Source organism: Crinia signifera, chromosome 8 (genome assembly GCF_055691185.1).
Source record: "Crinia signifera chromosome 8, ASM5569118v1, whole genome shotgun sequence".
Lineage (NCBI taxonomy): Eukaryota > Metazoa > Chordata > Amphibia > Anura > Myobatrachidae > Crinia > Crinia signifera.
In genome coordinates, this window is record NC_139224.1 from 177,215,203 (window position 1) to 177,234,329 (window position 19,127).

General features: G+C 45.8%; 1 protein-coding gene across 1 annotated transcript; it reads right to left on the minus strand.

Moving 5' to 3' along the window:
• Positions 1 to 407: 407 nt before the first annotated feature.
• On the minus strand, positions 408 to 18,665 carry LOC146026841 (vitellogenin-A2-like). The gene is made up of 35 exons (XM_083157875.1): positions 18,534 to 18,665; positions 16,836 to 16,856; positions 13,947 to 14,098; positions 13,296 to 13,547; positions 13,032 to 13,193; positions 12,802 to 12,950; positions 12,297 to 12,447; positions 12,045 to 12,202; positions 11,265 to 11,430; positions 11,033 to 11,158; positions 10,289 to 10,507; positions 9,967 to 10,190; positions 9,756 to 9,853; positions 9,546 to 9,670; positions 9,229 to 9,330; positions 9,030 to 9,149; positions 8,757 to 8,946; positions 8,573 to 8,666; positions 8,267 to 8,452; positions 7,843 to 7,990; positions 7,543 to 7,756; positions 7,275 to 7,444; positions 6,547 to 7,191; positions 6,375 to 6,425; positions 5,979 to 6,068; positions 5,678 to 5,890; positions 5,435 to 5,577; positions 4,872 to 5,010; positions 4,633 to 4,768; positions 4,362 to 4,548; positions 2,539 to 2,633; positions 2,344 to 2,441; positions 2,070 to 2,229; positions 934 to 1,089; positions 408 to 657 (listed from the first exon to the last, which is right to left on the minus strand). Exons 1-35 carry the CDS (start codon positions 18,571 to 18,573, stop codon positions 542 to 544), a joined length of 5,496 nt encoding a protein of 1,831 aa, XP_083014001.1. The 5' UTR covers positions 18,574 to 18,665; the 3' UTR covers positions 408 to 541.
• Between the last annotated feature and the right edge of the window lie 462 nt (positions 18,666 to 19,127).

Genomic DNA, 19,127 nt, shown 5'->3' on the forward strand with positions numbered 1-19,127 from the left:
GACATGATGTGAGGGGAATGGAGGCAGCAGGAAGCCACAGACTGAGAGTTATATAGTGGGAGGAGCAGGGTCCCCAGCAGCACAGAGTATATCAGGAGAGGAGTGATGTGTCAGGGAGGACAAGGCTGCAAGTGACAGGGGCAGTGACATGATGTGAGAAGGGGAATGGAGGCAGCAGGAAGCCACAGACTGAGAGTTATATAGTGGCAGTAGCAGGGTCCCCCTGCAGCACAGAGTATATCAGGAGATGAGTGACGTGTAAGTGAGGGCAGCTCGGCATGTGACAGAGTTAGTAAATCTACAGAAATTACTTGTAATATAAATGCTTTCAGTTAATTACCATGAAAAGTCAACACAGAAATAACAAGTTTACATAGGTAATTAGGAAATAAAAACCAGAACATAAATATTTTCAAATGCAAACTTTTATTGGGAATGAAATACATACAAAGTATAGATTACTTTCTGGGGTTACCCTGAAGTGAAAATCATGTCTCTGTGGGGTACAGGGAATTAAGGTACTGTCAGAGAAATGGGCAGATTAGGAGGTGCACGCTGCGTTTTCACAGGAGCAGGCGGTGTGGGCTTCAACAACCTCTGAGATGTCTTCAGATTTGTCTAAACTGACTTGTGTCTCAGCCAGGTCCAGAGAAGATCCTAAAAGGGAAAGTAATGACCACAATTAGTATGGCTGTGAGAGTTCTGTAAACACAAAATGGCTTCTCTGCCAGATACCAAAATGGCTGCCAGGTATCCATATTGCACGGAGGATAAAATATGATATCAAAGAAATTAGAACAGACATCGATGGACCACTGGAATAACTGGCTTACTTTATTTGACTGCGTATATATCCTGACAGGACCAACAACAAGGCGTTAGTGGTCTTTAAGATACTTGTCCCAGAGCGTCCACTCCTAAGTGTGTACTCACCAGAAGGCAGGCAGTGGAATCCAGTTGTTACTTCAGTGGTCTTCATTGGGGAACATCCTTTGGCACAACGTAACACGGGGTGCACGGAGTAACACTTGGAGCTTTCACCATCGATGTTTTTCTCAATTTTTACCAGAGAGTGCTTAACGCTGCAACCTTAGGGGAAGACAAAGGTAATAAGGGAATGAGAGGTATACGGTGTTGCTGGTGTCCTGCGCTCTGCTGTTGTCACCGTAACCATATCTGTCTGCCCCTCCCCTTTAGTGTGTACGTTCTCACCAGCAGGGCCCTCTTCTCTAATGTGCTTCTCCTACTTTTATTTGAACCACCTTCTGCTCATGCTCCCTCCAATGGCACCAGATCCCGCGGTTTCTGCCACCCTGATACTTATGTCAGTGCCGCCTGCTGATACAGCTCTGGTTATATACTCTGTGCTTGTTTTGCCTATGGGTTTATGTGCTTTGTAATTGGTCGCTGTGGATCCCTTATGGAACCATATAAATAAAGCTAATGATAACTTTGCTATAGGCCTCAGAGACAGAGACTTGGACCCTCTGAGGATACTGAATGGTTGAATTGAAATATAATATTTATATTTATCTGCAGAGGTTTCTTTGTATTGGAAATAATGTGTTCTCCATTTAATGATACATAACAGATACTGCATCCCCTACCTTCTCCATACAATGATACATAACAGATACTGTATCCCCTACCTTCTCCATTTAATGATACATAACAGATACTGCATCCCCTACCTTCTCCATACAATGATACATAACAGATACTGCATCCCCTACCTTCTCCATACAATGATACATAACAGATACTGTATCCCCTACCTTCTCCATACAATGATACATAACAGATACTGTATCCCCTACCTTCTCCATACAATGATACATAACAGATACTGTATCCCCTACCTTCTCCATACAATGATACATAACAGATACTGTATCCCCTACCTTCTCCATACAATGATACATAACAGATACTGTATCCCCTACCTTCTCCATACAATGATAAATAACAGATACTGTATCCCCTACCTTCTCCATACAATGAAACATAACAGATACTGTATCCCATACCTTCTCCATACAATGATACATAACAGATAGTGTATCCCTTACCTTCGGCACAAGACTGGGCGGGCAGGATCCAGGAATGCAGGTGGCTCTTTTCATCCTTAGCCAGTGACCCATCAGGCCTCTTGAACGCTTGGATCGTCTCATCATCGTTGTAACCGCACACGCCGCATGTTTTGCCCTTCATCCAGAGAGCTGGTACCACCTGGCAAGATTGCGGACATTACATTACACGTTGCTATTTGCTTCTTCTTTGCAGGTGTAATAGTAATGAGTTACATAAAATCAAACTTCAGATATTTAGAGATATAAAATTTACCTGGACAGCCGCTCCATTGTAGCTAAGTGTCTCAATACCGTATTCGGGCGCTAAGACGGAAATGCCGCTTTCAGTCTTGTGTATCTCCACTGCTGGCTCTACAGAGGAAAGAGCGATGTGAATATGTAGTGATGTAGTGCCTCCTTCCCGCGTGCTTTCTGCTTATATATGTATGATAGCGATGGGGGAACTTACCGCCATGAGACCGGTATGGGAGCTGATCCTCCAACAGAGCAACGCCATTGATTATCATCTCTGGAGACTGGTTCTTGTAGGACATGAAGATGTCGCTTTATGAGAAGAAATACATAATGTTACCCGCTATATAGTAATGGTATTTGCAGAATGTTTGTGCTCTAGCAGGTTATATTCAGATATGCAAATAAATACAGTATTGCAGAAACTGTCACTGGATATGGAAATAATAATATTTTGGAAATTTTAATGGGCATCATTTCTATAATATCGCATATCACGTTTTTGCTATACGACGAGAATGCTGCTTATTTACAGAATATATATACAACAATCCTGCTCTAGAATAGTCTTCAACTAATACCGTGCCAGAAGTATCTGGTTTCAATGTTGGAATCTTTATTACATTTAATGTTTCTTTTCTTCTAAACTTTCTCAGAGTGTTTTGGAGAATATTTCCCTGGTGGCGTACAGACACACTCAGGGCTTCCCTATGTACCCCAGCGTTCTCCGATACATAGCAAGGCTGTGCCCTCAGCGCTTCCCTATGTACCCCAGCGTTCTCCGATACATAGCAAGGCCGTGCCCTCAGCGCTTCCCTATGTACCCCAGCGTTCTCCGATACATAGCAAGGCCGTGCCCTCAGTGCTTCCCTATGTACCCCAGCGTTCTCCGATACATAGCAAGGCCGCGCCCTCAGTGCTTCCCTATGTACCCCAGCGTTCTCCGATACATAGCAAGGCCGTGCCCTCAGCGCTTCCCTATGTACCCCAGCGTTCTCCGATACATAGCAAGGCCGTGCCCTCAGTGCTTCCCTATGTACCCCAGCGTTCTCCGATACATAGCAAGGCCGCGCCCTCAGTGCTTCCCGATGTACCCCAGCGTTCTCCGATACATAGCAAGGCCGTGCCCTCAGCGCTTCCCTATGTACCCCAGCGTTCTCCGATACATAGCAAGGCCGCGCCCTCAGTGCTTCCCTATGTACCCCAGCGTTCTCCGATACATAGCAAGGCCGTGCCCTCAGCGCTTCCCGATGTACCCCAGCGTTCTCCGATACATAGCAAGGCCGTGCCCTCAGTGCTTCCCTATGTACCCCAGCGTTCTCCGATACATAGCAAGTTCTTGCCCACAGCACTTCCCTATGTACCCCAGCGTTCTCCGATACATAGCAAGGCCGCACCCTCAGCGCTTCCCTATGTACCCCAGCGTTCTCCGATACATAGCAAGTTCTTGCCCACAGCACTTCCCTATGTACCCCAGCGTTCTCCGATACATAGCAAGTTCTTGCCCACAGCGCTTCCATATGTACCCCAGCATTCTCCCATACGTAGCAAGGCCGTGCCCTCAGCGCTTCCCGATGTACCCCAGCGTTCTCCGATACATAGCAAGTTCTTGCCCACAGCGCTTCCCTATGTACCCCAGCGTTCTCCGATACATAGCAAGGCCGTGCCCTCAGCGCTTCCCGATGTACCCCAGCGTTCTCCGATACATAGCAAGGCCGTGCCCTCAGTGCTTCCCTATGTACCCCAGCGTTCTCCGATACATAGCAAGGCCGTGCCCTCAGTGCTTCCCTATGTACCCCAGCGTTCTCCGATACATAGCAAGTTCTTGCCCTCAGTGCTTCCCTATGTACCCCAGCGTTCTCCGATACATAGCAAGGCCGTGCCCTCAGCGCTTCCCGATGTACCCCAGCGTTCTCCGATACATAGCAAGGCCGTGCCCTCAGCGCTTCCCTATGTACCCCAGCGTTCTCCGATACATAGCAAGTTCTTGCCCACAGCATTCTCCGATACCTCAGCCATTGCAGATCGCCCCGTACTTACTAGTGGCCAACTTTAATGTTAATGTCTTTGTGTTCTGGGTTCAGCTTGGACTTTCTCATCATGACCATGAATTTCAGCTCATCGCTGCAGTCCTGAGCCAGGATGTGGTAGCAGAACTCAGGCATTTCGTAGGCTAGACTCACGCCATCAAAGGTTGTAATGCTGCTGTCAGTGACCTTGCATTCGCCTGGCAAGAAAGAAGTTTTGCATGTAAGAAAAATGCCCAAAAATACCGGTTTCTAGTCTGTATGTACTAAATCCATCGTCCAACCTTGCAAAGACTCCAACATGTACTGGGGAGCTTGAGCAAATATGTTCCAGGTCGGAGCTTGTAGGATTGTGTTTTGTGTGATGCGTCTCTCTGGGATGGGGACAGGGAGTCTGAGGGCTCTGTAGAACATTGTCAGCTGTAGCCGTGGGATGATAAAACATATATGTGTCATGTTAATGCTCTGCACATACACACGTGTATGTTACTATACAGATGATGTGACACAGCAGCTCAGTTACCCGTGGGATCTGGAAGATCACATCAACGGTACGTGGAGAACTCAGGGACACAATCAGTTTGGCTTGACGTTGAGAGTTCTTCCTGTACCTCTCGGAGAAACCCAACATGTACGCTCCTCCTGGGATGAATGCTGAAAGACTGGAGCAAGTGATGGGTCATAAACACACATTCACAACACGCTACACAGCAATCTATAGAACTTTCTAGGCTGCTGGAATTCATTAATGACGTAACAGAAGAGGAGAAACTGCTTTATCTGTATTGATAATAACCAGGCGCAACACGTGACCCCTTACCACCCCATTAGGAGTAAAATGTGGAAAAAATCCCTGCTTAGTGGGTGGCTGCAAATAACTGTCACAGTTTCCAGACCACCCAGCAGGTCACATGTTCAGGGTCACCCGTCAGGTGCACAGGTAGTGTTCCCCACCTTCATATTTTCCAGAGCACAATGGTGATGCACTGCAAACGGCAGGCGGACAGCTTGCCACATAACTCCGGAACAAAGTTGCCATTCTGCTATCGATATATAGATAACAATATACTGATGCTGAAAACTTACTACTTGGCCGCAGACTTCAGTTTGGATGGGACTTTGGGCCAGTTGACAGCAACCTTCATTGCAGGCTGGTTAGCAAGGTGACCGGTCTCGGCTTTAGCAAAGATCTTGTAATCCTGGCAGTTCTGTCCCCACTTCAGACTGGCCTAAGTTTGGGAAAACAAGGAGGTGTTACATGGTGTGGAGCCGGAACGTGTCGGACACAAGTCTTCTGCTGGCCAGCGGAGAGGAGAAGGTTTGACGTACCATAGCTTTATGACCGCTCAGAACCTCTGCGTTGAAACAAGCTCTCCATCTGCTGGACTTGGTGAAATCCACGATGAAGGCCTGGAAATGGGGCTTGGTGTTAAAGTAGTCTGCGTAGACGATCAGCTGGTATCCCTGATGTGTGTTGTCATTACGGATGGCTCGGACAGTGACAACAAATGCTGGGGGCTTGCTGTCGCCCATAAATCTTCCCTGCAAGAGACATAGTGCCTTATTAAGTGACGCCCGAGGAAGTGACAAAGTGTTTAGCTGGAAACTTTGCTGGAAAACGAACGTCTACCTGGTGGGTTGGCCTGGAAGCGCTGCTGCTGCTGCTGCTGGAGGATGAAGAACTTGATGAAGAAGAGGATGAATGTTTCTTGCTGGTAGTCTAGTAAATAAAATAAACAGTGATTGGTGTCAGAATGTCTCACTTATCTAATGTAACAACCTAATAAATATTCCCTGGCCGAGGCTGTTCCTCCATTAGAGAAGGCTTAACGTACGTTTCACCTGTAACATTCACGCGGCTCTTACTAGGAGACATGCCGTCATTTCATTCTCCACCCTCATGTCAGACAATGAAGAAAGAAACTAAGGTGTCCCCCCCACAAAGGCTGATCTGCGTGCAGCTCCGCCACAAGTCCACCCTCCCCCAACTATTACCCACCCCCCCTCCCTATAACTGGACACCTACTCTTTGTCCTTTCACTGGCCTGAAGCGAAGGTTGTAGAATTCTCTATGTTTCTGGAAGGAAAAATATAGACACACATATAGGAAACACATATTAAAATCATAATTAAGTACATCAAAAATTACAGCGTATTTAATCATTATACAATATATGTATATGTGTATAGGCACTTACGCTGCCTCTGGACGACTGTGCACTGCTGCTGCTGCTACTGCTGCTGCTACTGCTGCTACTGCTGCTGCTGCTGCTCTTCTTTCCATGTTGTAGTCCATGTTCCTTTTGCTGTTGCCTGTTCTTGCTTCCCCTGGCCGAGCTGCTGCTGCTGCTGCTACTGCTACTGCTGCTGCTGCTGCTGTTGCTAGTCCTAGGCTTTCTTACTACTCCTCTTCTTTGACTGCTGCTGCTACTGCTGCTGCTGCTGCTGCTGCTGCTGCTACTACTACTACTGCTGCTGCTGCTGCTGCTGCTGCTGCTACTGCTGCTACTACTGCTACTGCTGCTGCTGCTTCTTCTCTTCTTATTGCCTCTGTTCTGCTGGTCATTTTCCTGTTTGTTTCTCTGGCTCTGGCGGCTGCTGCTGCTGCTACTGCTGCTGGATGCCTGGCCTGGTTGTCTGTTTCTATTCCTTTGACCGGCTGCTGAAGATGAAGGCGAGGACGATGAGCTAGAAGATGACGAAGACGATGACGAAGATGATGATGATGATGAAGCACGATTCAGTTTAGTTTCTACACCCTCTGCGACCAGTGCCTTGCGATTTTTTTTATTATTTGCATTTTTGGAATGTTTCTTCCTCCGGCTCAGACTTACATTCGTGGCCTGCATGGAAACAAGGAAATAGAGATGTTTTACTAAGCCTCAATACAAATCAGTGCTAAGCATTCTGCTGCACCAGTACTCACTGCAAAGTCATCTATTCCCAGGATTGTCCTCAGCCTCTTGTGGACCTCAGATTCCTCAAGCTGCTCTCCTTCCTTCTCCTCTACATCAATCAGGGCAATGACCTTGGAGGCTGCTTTAGCTCCGCAGGTAATTTCAATCTGGATTTTCTCTATCGCTCCATCGGCATGGGCTGTAAGGGGAACATACACCAGGTGTCATTTACTCAAAAGCATTGTTTCCAAAGTCCAAACAAAGTCATTATAATGGGGTCACAATAGTACCACCAACCTGGTTTCATTGTGATTCTGGTTTCATGATCTCCCACCAGTTGATAGAGTAAGGAATGTTTGCGGGCCGCGGCATTGCGGGATTGGTGATGGAGGCAAACATGGAGGGGAAGCTGGGGGATTTTCATACAGTAGCGGTATGACTGAGCTTTTGAATATTGATGGTGCTGTGCTAGACCCATATATTTCTTGGACCCAGCTTCTGAAGAATCATCCTGAAATAATAGAAGAAATTGATGATATATGTAAATGGACTTACGTCCATTATTCCCCAAGTTCTATAGAATTCCTTGTTGGTTACCATCATGCTGGCTCCTTCAGCGGAAGTCCTCCCAGTGGACTCGAAGTTCTTTCTCATTATGTCTTGACTTGCTGCTCTTGGCACAAGTAGGGTCTTCTTAGCCGCATCCAGATCTTCAATGTTTCTTGAGACGGCATATGTTTGTGCTCTACAGGGGTTGTGCAAGAAGGAAGGAAGATTTTTGTGACAACGTATTGAAATTTGTCTCTCAAACTTGCTTCCGCTTAACTAAGGAAGTAGGAACACAGCCCAGCAATTACATCACAGCGGTACTTTAAGCCTTGCCATATGGATGCTCATGGTTCCTGGTGGAGGAATAGGCTGCATTCACATGACCGCCTCTTCCAGTCCCTTAATGGCAATCTCGGCTGCTTTTAAAAGACAGCCATACTCTACAACTCTCCGTTTACAAAAACAACAATACCTGATTTGCAGGAGGTCGTCCTCTTGTTGGCATGGTTGGGATTCAATTTTGATGTTCATGTCCTTCATGTCCACTCGGGCAGTGAATTTTGCTGGGATGTTTGTAAGTGTCCTGCCATGGAACTCAATTCCACTCTGGATCAAGGGCGTGTTAATTCCCATGGTTGATACCGCATGAATCAAGAAACTGTGGTTGGAATGAAAAACACAAGAAAGATTTTTAGTATTCCAGTTGCTTTTATCCATTGCTTTAATCAATCATATGGCCAGGCCTGGGAATGATGTAGGGTGATAGCATTGCTCTGACCTGGGGTTGACATCTGCATTGATCTGTAGCTGAGATTCTAAGAGCTGAGCGAGACTGAAGTCTGGAGAGTAGGCTGGAGTCATTTTCACATCAACTGTAGCAAGGAATGAATGACAATGGTCAATGCGGCGCACGTACATTACATGACTGGACAAGTCCAAGAATTGCATACAAGTCTACATACTGTTGACGGGGGCATTGGCCACAGCAGTGGTGTACCAGCTGAACTCTATGGGCAAACCAAGAGTGGTTGGCACGATGTGACGAGCCTCAACGGCCATGATGGCACGGGCATATTGGCCGACTAATCCATTCAAAAGCTTGTTCAGGATATTCTTCACTGTGATGTGTCTTTCTGCTGGCTCGTTAAATGCCTGAAGGGAACAGAACAAACATCAAATAGAAGCGTAGGGCAGAGTACAACCGTAGGTCTTCATAAATGCCGGGGTCTTCTTACCCGAGTCAAAGTTTGAATTGTGTCCTTGTTGATATCATCAAAGAAGAGCTCCTGGCCAAAGACCTTGATATATCCTGATAACAACGGAGCCTGGGATGGCTGGCCAGTGAATCCCTTGAGCTGTGGAGGGAAACTCAGTTACGACCACAATGGCAGATGTGGGTTTATGGCTACATTGGGAAGTAGGGACATATCTCACCATTTTCACCAGCTGGCTGATCTTCTTATGCATTGGTAAATCAGCAAACTGAATGCCTTGCTTCCTGAGAACCTGTTCCATGCCTTCTGCTCTTAGTCCCATCTGTCGGGATTAAGGAAGAATTTCCATTCAGTGTCATATCACATGATTATAAACACTATAGGCCTAAAGTATCTGTTTTGAGGAAATGGATGCATTTATTCATATATTTACATAATAAATTATTTTGTAACTTGGCAATTAAGAGATTTCCTCTTTGTAGACTTATTTGATTTTTTTTGCTCATACATGTTATTAGTGTAATGCATCGTATTTACCTCTACTGTGTCGGCCTCCGCTCCCCCAACATATGCTCTAACTTTCGCCATCAAGAAAACGGGGAACATGGTGCTTGCGCTGTTCATGATGTAGAACTTGGCTGCGGCTCCTGACATAAGTTGGTCTTTTGGGTGGAAATGGAAAGTTTAGTGCATTGACCAAGTGCATATTACCTCAATTATGATACCAACGGCTTTCCGCATACTTACATTTGAAAGTGTCTAAACGGATGACCTTACTGTAGCGATATCCTAGGCTATCAATATTGGGATTGAACAGTTTCAGAGCAACATTGCAAGCGGCAGCCCTGCAGGAAACACAATGCCGTTAGCGGTGATGACTGGTCTTTGTTTTATGGGTTAAGTGCATAAACTGTGTTGATTGCATGCTAAAGGGATTCTATCTGTGCCCGATACTTACAGTGGCTCCAGCTGGGGTACACTGCTCTTAGCCAAAGCCTTCATCTGAGAATAGACAAAGCTGGCCAGTTGTAGGTTGACTTTGCTCTCTCGTACAGCCACGTTGGCAATGTTGGTAACCATAGCAAGGTTGGGTTTGGTCTCAAATAAGGCCAAAACTGACATCATTCGCTCTTCAGTGCGGGCGTCATTGTTCAGGTAGATTTGCAGTAAGATTTCTTGAACCTACAATGCACAAGGTTTACAGAATAAGCTCTCTGAGAAGGAAATGGCGGCATGCCTCTAACTAACCAGCTACAGCAGTTCGGTGGTGTTTCTCTTACCTTGTGGCTGTCTTCCTTGGCTATGTTCCTCAGAGCCATAATGGCATCCACCCTGATCCTCACTGGAAGTTGAAGTGCACTGGAGGAAAATCCCACCAGAAATTTCTGAATACGCTTGATGCTTGCAGGCTGTCCGGCATTACCTATAGCCTTCAATGCTATAGCCATGTCCTCTTCATGGACCTTGTGGAGGGCTTCAGCTGCTAAGTCGTGGAGGGGCTAGAAAAGGAGACAAAGCATCTAATATTAATGGCCTATCAACTGTTTCCATATTCTCTATAACTCTTTATTATTATTTTCCACTAAGACATAACAGGTCATTTTTATTGTAGTGGCAAAATGTAGTGTCATGAATATTGTTTTCTACCCCACAAAATGGATGCCCCGTCATGTGCAAGCCACAATGATGTCACTGGTCCTTATGCGGTGGTATGCTGACTTCTCACGACTATTGGTTATCTCACAAAATGGCCGCCCTATCATTAGTAATTCTCAGTGATGTCATTGGATCCTTATGAGGTGGTAGACTGCCTTCTCATGAATATTAGCCGATCTCACTAATTAGCTGCACTAGTGTGAGTAAACCTTAGTGATGTCACCGGATCCTTGTGCTGTCTTCTCATTGATTGACCAATCTCATCAAATAGATTCTGAGGATGGGCTCAATGTAATACAAATTATACTCTTAATATGTTTCCTCTATAGAAGAACAGGGCACTGACCTTATATTAAAATATCACTCACCTCCAGAGCTGACTCAGGGCAAGTGGACAAGTGAGCGCAGTGTTTCTTCACCAAAGAACCGTATGCGAGGATGACGACTTTGAACAGTGTTGGGTTCTTCTGAATTCTGGAATCTTGTAATATGTCCTAAAGAATAAAAGTAAATTGGTTAGTGACCAACTAACAGGTTGTCATGTCTCTAGTGTATTCTGGTAATAGTAAAATACAGATTTGTGCCTTTAGGAACACTCACAAGAGCGATCTGCAGAGCCCTCTGGCTTCCTCTGGCATTGTGCAGAAGAAGGGAAAGCAGTGTGATGGCCTCTGTGCTGGACACTTCTGAGCTGCGAATAATTTGATGGGCGAACTTCATGCAGTCCACAGTGCCGCTCATGGGGAGCGCTTGCAGGATCCAAGGTCTGGGGAACAAAGATATCACAGTCAGTCATCCCCAGTAACTGCCAAAGGGCACAAAACAATCATCTAAGGAGATGTAGAGACGTCCTCATATCTCTTTAGGAATGGGCCTCCACCAACCTGAAATCAATTAGCATTTATGTCTAGTGAAAATAAGATAATGAACACAATTGTCCAGTTGCTATGGTTAGGGATTAACCCTCAGGGCCATTACATCTTTGCCTCCATCTCTAGACTCTGTTGGTAGCATCATCAGGGTTCATGTAGTGCCTGTATCATTGGGAAGTTGGTGGCCATAATCATGGATGGATGTCGGCCAAGGCTGCCAACCAAGACAGATGCTTCCTCCAAGATCTCCGATCCCTGTAAGTGCTATTTTGACTTAGATTTAGATTTAGGCCACCAGGTGGCCTTAACACAGTCTAGTGTAGGTAAAGTGATGAAAGCTGAAATTGTATTGGTTGTTATGGGTTATATCATATCATTGCTGTATAAATGAGCTTCATTGTCTACAATGTTTTGTAAGGGGTTCCTCAGATTTCATATAGATGGTACAGATTAGAAATAGTCCCGTTTGCTGAATTTACTATTGTAATAAATTGTTGGAACCACCAACCTGTATTTGGGTTTTGTGGCAAACTGCTTCCAAATGGTCTGCAGGACATCAGGGGTAGCATGGCGCATGAGCTGAACCAGCTGCATGAATTTCAGTGAGACATCCTTATGAATCTTTTCCTGGTTGTTCTGTTCCAGATGTTGCAGAATTTCCACCATCTGATAGGAGTAAAATGCAGAGCGTCACTTGTATGTATACCTGGTAATTACAGCATAAATATGGGTATATATATATATGTACAGACTGCAGTACCTGTGCCTCAAGGCTCTTGGGCTTTACAAGAATAAAAGGAATCTGGTATATTTCATCTGCAAAGTTATAGTGGAGGTTCCCGCGACTCTGGAGCTGGAGCTGGGGGGGGTTCTGCTGGTAGCTCTTGGTTCCTGTCCAGGTGAGTATTTGTCTGAGAAAGAAGAAAGTTGTAAATCTATTGTAGGTTTTGCCATTGACATAAATGTCCCAAATATATCAGCTCCCCACCACCCGGTGTTATAGCGACTTTCTAGTAGACCTCCTATGTCCACGGTATGACGGAACTGTAATATCTTCGCCAGTTCTAAGCGAGCTCATAGGCTACATGCTCAGGATATTGACTTAGCTGATAGAATGGCCGTCTCCTTGTGTGTAGGCCATGGGTAAATGTAAGTCTCATTATTAGAATCTGTGGTGGGCTTTACACATTAATGATTAATGGCCGCTTCTGGAACGTAGAACAAATAAGCTATGAGGGTTTTCTTCTCTGTATGACATTACTCACTTGGCTTCTGTGATGGCTCCACCGTTACGCTCCTGGAAGGGAGAGTAGTGGATGATCTCTTCAGAGGTCACCTGCATGATAACGGTGCTGTGCTCTCGGCTCCTGATCTTGTAGGTGTAGGTTGCAGCATCACGTACATTCTGGTGCATCTAGATCATACAAGAGATGTAGTGAGCCAGAGACAGAACCGTCTTGTGACCCGCACAACTTTACCACCTACAAGAATCTACCTGTTTGCAGGTGGGGCAGTGGTCCATGAAAGCCATTCCGATGTTCTTCGATACTTTCTCTTGGCAGTTATTGTAATCCACAGACTTTACCAGAACCATCTGATCTCCTTTCTTGTTTTCCTGAATCACGTATCTGGTGTGGCAGACACCTCCGATGCTGGACTGTTGGGTTAAAATTAGATAGTTTAATAAGTGTACAACAAGCATAAGAACCTAAATGGTTTCAATGAATGGTAAAGAGCATGTGACATCATCAGAACAAACCTCCTGCAAGTCATACACATTCTGCGACTTCTTGATGTTGACGTGGAACAAGCTGAGCATGCCTTTGTACAAGTTGACCACAGTCTCGGAGACATCGTTGGAGGCGAGGACATTACCGATTCTTCCATTGTGATACTCAAACTTGATGGGCTTCACAAACTGCTCGGCAAGGGACTGGCTCAGCTTAGAGGAACGTGTGAATGGGTCTTTCGGCCACGCACCGTTGATTTCTTTGATGCTGAGAGATTGGACCTAAAAGAGACACACATTGCTGTAGACCCGGTGGCTAATGCTACATTCCCAGCTGCTTTAATCTTGGCCAGGTCTTCGATGTACCTCTTCACTTGAGAAGCTACTGGATAGTCAAACTAGATGTAGAGAATTTCTAGAATAGTCACAATGAACCTCTGATGATGGAAATGGATGGGGGAGCAGGGTGGCATGGAGGAAAGGGCTGTCTTTTAAAAATTGGGTGGCAATCATTTCTGGGTTAAAGTTAAAGGGAACTGTATAGAAATATTTACAAAGGGAGCGAATGTTGTTGTTGGGTCAGACCCTAGCACTTAGCCATGATCCAGCAGAGAGGAAATGTCAAACTATCCTAAAGTATCAAAACCAGAGGGCGATGACTCTCAATGGAAACCTTTTTACCTTCAGAAGGAACATTCTCTGGGCATAGGGGCTGATCTCCAGCTTGCAGGCGATGTTGATTCCGGCACGGACGTATTCATTTTCGGGAAGCCCAGTCATCACAAATGCCTCATAGTCATAAAGTGTTACTTTGTTCTGACTGAACGTAAGATCTGAGGATGACAGGGGACACAAGTTGTGAGTAGGTGACACAGAGCGATAGGATGCGACGCTACACTGATAGTAGTAGTAGTATCCTGCTTGAGACAATTTATCTGAGGGACAGAATAATCTGACAGTATTGGGGTGTGCGTCACCCCATAACGACTGAACAGAGCAATCGCATATAAAATGTGTCCTAGTTGGGTGATTACATTTACATTAATTGGCTGTAGGTGGTCATCAAAGAGCTGAGCGCAGTCACAGGAGGGTAATGGGACCAGTGGACTACCCCAGGGATCTGTACTGGGACCAGTGGACTACCCCAGGGATCTGTACTGGGACCAGTGGACTACCCCAGGGATCTGTACTGGGACCAGTGGACAACCCCAGGGATTTGTACTGGGACCAGTGGACTACCCCAGGGATCTGTACTGGGACCAGTGGACTACCCCAGGGATCTGTACTGGGACCAGTGGACAACCCCAGGGATCTGTACTGGGACCAGTGGACAACCCCAGGGATCTGTACTGGGACCAGTGGAGAACCCCAGGGATCTGTACTGGGACCAGTGGACTACCCCAGGGATCTGTACTGGGACCAGTGGACAACCCCAGGGATCTGTACTGGGACCAGTGGACAACCCCAGGGATCTGTACTGGGACCAGTTGAGAACCCCAGGGATCTGTACTGGGACCAGTTGAGAACCCCAGGGATCTGTACTGGGACCAGTGGACAACCCCAGGGATCTGTACTGGGACCAGTGGACTACCCCAGGGATCTGTACTGGGACCAGTGGACTACCCCAGGGATCTGTACTGGGACCAGTGGACAACCCCAGGGATCTGTACTGGGACCAGTGGACTACCCCAGGGATCTGTACTGGGACCAGTGGACAACCCCAGGGATCTGTACTGGGACCAGTGGACAACCCCAGGGATCTGTACTGGGACCAGTTGAGAACCCCAGGGATCTGTACTGGGACCAGTGGACTACCCCAGGGATCTGTACTGGGACCAGTGGACAACCCCAGGGATTTGTACTGGGACCAGTGGACTACCCCAGGGATCTGTACTGGGACCAGTGCTTTATAATATCTTTATTGGTGACATTGCAAATGGTTTGGAAGGGAAGGTATTTGCCTCTTTAACGCGGTACCCAACCCTGGTCCACAGGTCCCCCCAACAGTGCATGTTTTCCAGTTCTCCACACAGAATCACAAGGGAAATAATTAGCTCCACCACTAAAATGTGTCAGTGAATAATGAGTGCTCCTGTGCACTTGCTGGGTGACCTGGGAAATGTTGGGGTACTTGAGGACCAGGGTTGGGAACCATTGATGTAGAAGATGACACAAAGATATGTAACACACCTGGAGGGGGGAATGATGATCTAGGTGGGCAACAATGTGGCAGCTACAGCTTAATGCAAGACAATGCTAAATCCGGCACATATATAGTATTAATGGCCGTATAATGGGAACTACTGACGGGGAAAGGGATCTAGGAGTCACATGGGAAATCTGACGTCACAGAAAGGGTAGTGGAGAAGTGGAACAGCCTCCAGCCAGAGGTGGTACAATGTATACAAAGGATCTAATAGGGCTGAGGTTACTAGGTGGCAGATGAAGTGGGCTGGGACTGTCTTATTGGCTGTCACATTGGAACTTTACTATATTGGTAAAATATTCTATATATGAAATAAAGACATAATTGGGGCATCTTAACATATGGGCTTGATGTGCTGCCGCCCATGGTCCTCCCAATTCTAGGGGCCATCAAGCAGGGGGAAAATGGGCTCTGAGTATCTGTCTCCTGAGCTGCTTGGGAGGCAGCAGAGAACATCAGAGCGGCCATGTTCTATTCTCTTCCTGCTTCTCAGCCAGCAGTCAGACAGGGAATGGCTGTCAGCATGCTGATTGGTGGGTGACTGGAGCTATCCACCAATCAGAGTGCAGCATTCTCTTCCTGCTTCCCAGCCAGCAGTCAGACAGGGAATGGCTGTCAGCATGCTGATTGGTGGGTGACTGGAGCTATCCACCAATCAGAGTGCAGCTTTCTCTTCCTGCTTCCCAGCCAGCAGTCAGACAGGGAATGGCTGTCAGCATACTGATTGGTGGGTGACTGGAGCTATCCACCAATCAGAGTGCAGCATTATCTTCCTGCTTCCCAGCCAGCAGTCAGACAGGGAATTGCTGTCAGCATGCCGATTGGTGGATGGTTGAAACTATCCACCAATTAGAGTGCAGCATTCTCTTCCTGCTACTCAGCCAGCAGCCAGACATTGAATGGCTGTCAGCATACTGATTGGTGGGTGACTGGAGCTGTCCACCAATCAGAGTGCAGCATTTTCTTCCTGCTTCCCAGCCAGCAGTCAGACAGGGAATGGCTGTCAGCATGCCGATTGGTGGATGCTTGGAGCTATCCACCAATTAGAGTGCAGCATTCTCTTCCTGCTACTCAGCCAGCAGCCAGACATTGAATGGCTGTCAGCATGCCAATTGGATGTGGATGGCTGGAGCCACCAATCAGAAGACAGCTATTCATTGGAAGCTAGTGTAGAGATGGTGCAGTAGGGGCATGTGATGATTTGCTTCAAAAAGACAATCCCCTTAATGGGTGGGTAGGAGCCCCAGTGGGTGGTTAGGGGCCCCATTGGGTGGGTAGGGGCCCCAGTGCTTTGCTTTTCCCAGGGCCTACAGTACTGTTAAGACATCCCTGGACATAATGAATATGGGACATATAGCACTCACCTATATTGCCTTCTTCTGCGCCTGGTAAACAAAATAACAACATACATGTTATATATCAGATATTATACAATGAACAGAGAAATGGTAAAACAAAGAATCGTAGGGGAATATTTACTAATGCCCATAGCAACCCATCAGATTCTGTCTAGCATTGTCTAGGACGCCATAGAGAAATGCAGTGGCGTAACTACAGTAAGGCAGCCCCAGCAGCCACTTGAGGGAGCAAGCAGCGGTCGGGTCTGTGTGGGCGCCGGCACCCGCTTGACGCACTGACATGCTGCTGCCTGCCACTGCCCACTGACTGAGAACAGGAGGCGAGTCAGCCGCAGCGCGGGTGCGGCCATGGCAGAGATGACAAATCCCCCCCACTGATTCAATTGACTGTATACAGAGCCGGCTATTGGCTACTGTGTACAGGATGGGCGGGCGCATGGGCGTGCTAGGGGCGCCACAAACTTTTTGGCAGGGGGGAGCAAAATTTATAGTTACGCCACTAGGGAAATGATAGACAGAATGTTATATGGGCAGTATAGAAGCTTTAGTAAATGTTCTCCTCAGTGTCTGTGAGAGGGCGTCCTATTCCTATATACAGCAGTATATAGATATATATATCACAGTGTCTATGAGAAAGCATCCTATTCCTATAATACAGCAGTATATATATATATATATATATATATATATATATATATATCTATCACACTGTCTATGAGAAAGCATCCTATTCCTATAATACAGCAGTATATATATATATATATATATATATATATATATATATATATATATATATATATATATAGCTTTTTTGGGGATCCGGCACTCCCTGATGCTTGAATCAGCTTCAAACGGTGCCTCCACAGCTTATGGGGAAGCGGGATACAGGAAGATCAGTGTGGCACTCGCTGTCTGCATAAATGAAGAGTCGACAAAACTGTGTCTTAGGTCAACGTTTCAGTGCTCTTTATTCGGCACTATCATCAGGACGATAGTGCCGAATAAAGAGCACTGAAACGTTGACCTAAGACACAGTTTTGTTGACTCTTCATTTATGCAGACAGCGAGTGCCACACTGAACATCATATATACATATATATATATATATATACACACAAAGAAGAAGTGGCACTCAGAGTCTGGTAAAGTGGTAAAGGTGTGAACTCTTTAATCCTCAAAGATCCATATTGACGTTTCGGGGTGCGGGGACCCCTTCATCAGGATAATAACAACGTGTGTTATTATCCTGATGAAGGGGTCCCCGCACCCTGAAACGTCGATATGGATCTTTGAGGATTAAAGAGTCCACACCTTTACCACTTTACCAGACTCTGAGTGCCACTTCTTCTTTGTGTATGTTGGGAGGACAGCAATATCCTCTCTAAAAGGAGGAACTGGAGCACAGTATCCCTCAGTCCATTATTGGACAGACGCTAAGACCTGAGTGCCGGGTCTGTCCATCTGGTATATATATATATATATATCAATATATATATCAGTGTCTATGAGAGTGCGTCCTATTCCTATAATACAGCAGAGTATATATATATATATATATATATATATATATTTATATATATCACAGTGTCCTATTCCTATAATACAGCAGAGTGTATATATATATATATATATATATATATATATATATTTATATATATATATCACAGTGTCCTATTCCTATAATACATATAACAGATATCTCACCCGCTAGTGCGAGCACCAGTACTAGGATGATTCCCCTCATGGTGATGGTGAATGTCTGATGATGGTCCTCTCAGGGTATTTATAGCGCGTCCCCTGGCACACAGCGGATTCTGGACACATCATATTTGGCACAAGTGTTGGATCCTTATCGGGATTGGCACAAATCTCCTGAATCAACCATTAACTTTACACCGAAATACAGGGACACTGACTGCGTCCTTACTAATAATAATAATGCTGATTTATTATCCTTTCCTGTCTCACATGTATATTTATATTTCTCTATATGGGGACAATTATATGACATAAGTAGCAGAGTTTATATATTATATCGTATTTATTTGGGGGATTGTGATACTTGATTTAGATAAGTTCCAGGTTAAACATGACTTTGCCCCGGTCACTGTGACCTCTCTCTGGGGATGAACATGAATTGTCAGATTAACCCACCACAGTCATCACATAATGCCAGGCCGACACATATCAGAGAGAGGGAATATAGTACACGAAGCGCTGTTAGCCCAAAATATAACTAAAATATTTAATATACCCCAATATTAATATTATTCACATATACACATACAAAAGCTAAAA

Bases quoted from the DNA above. Each gene is read 5' to 3' on its own strand.
- LOC146026841 (XM_083157875.1), bottom strand. From the start codon at position 18,573: ATGAGGGGAATCATCCTAGTACTGGTGCTCGCACTAGCGG. The intron at 8,947-9,029 runs GTAAGAAGACCC...TGTTCCCTTCAG, and splicing joins CAATTCAAACTTTGACTCGG to GCATTTAACGAGCCAGCAGA. The intron at 5,578-5,677 runs GTACGTCAAACC...TCCCAAACTTAG, and splicing joins TGAGCGGTCATAAAGCTATG to GCCAGTCTGAAGTGGGGACA.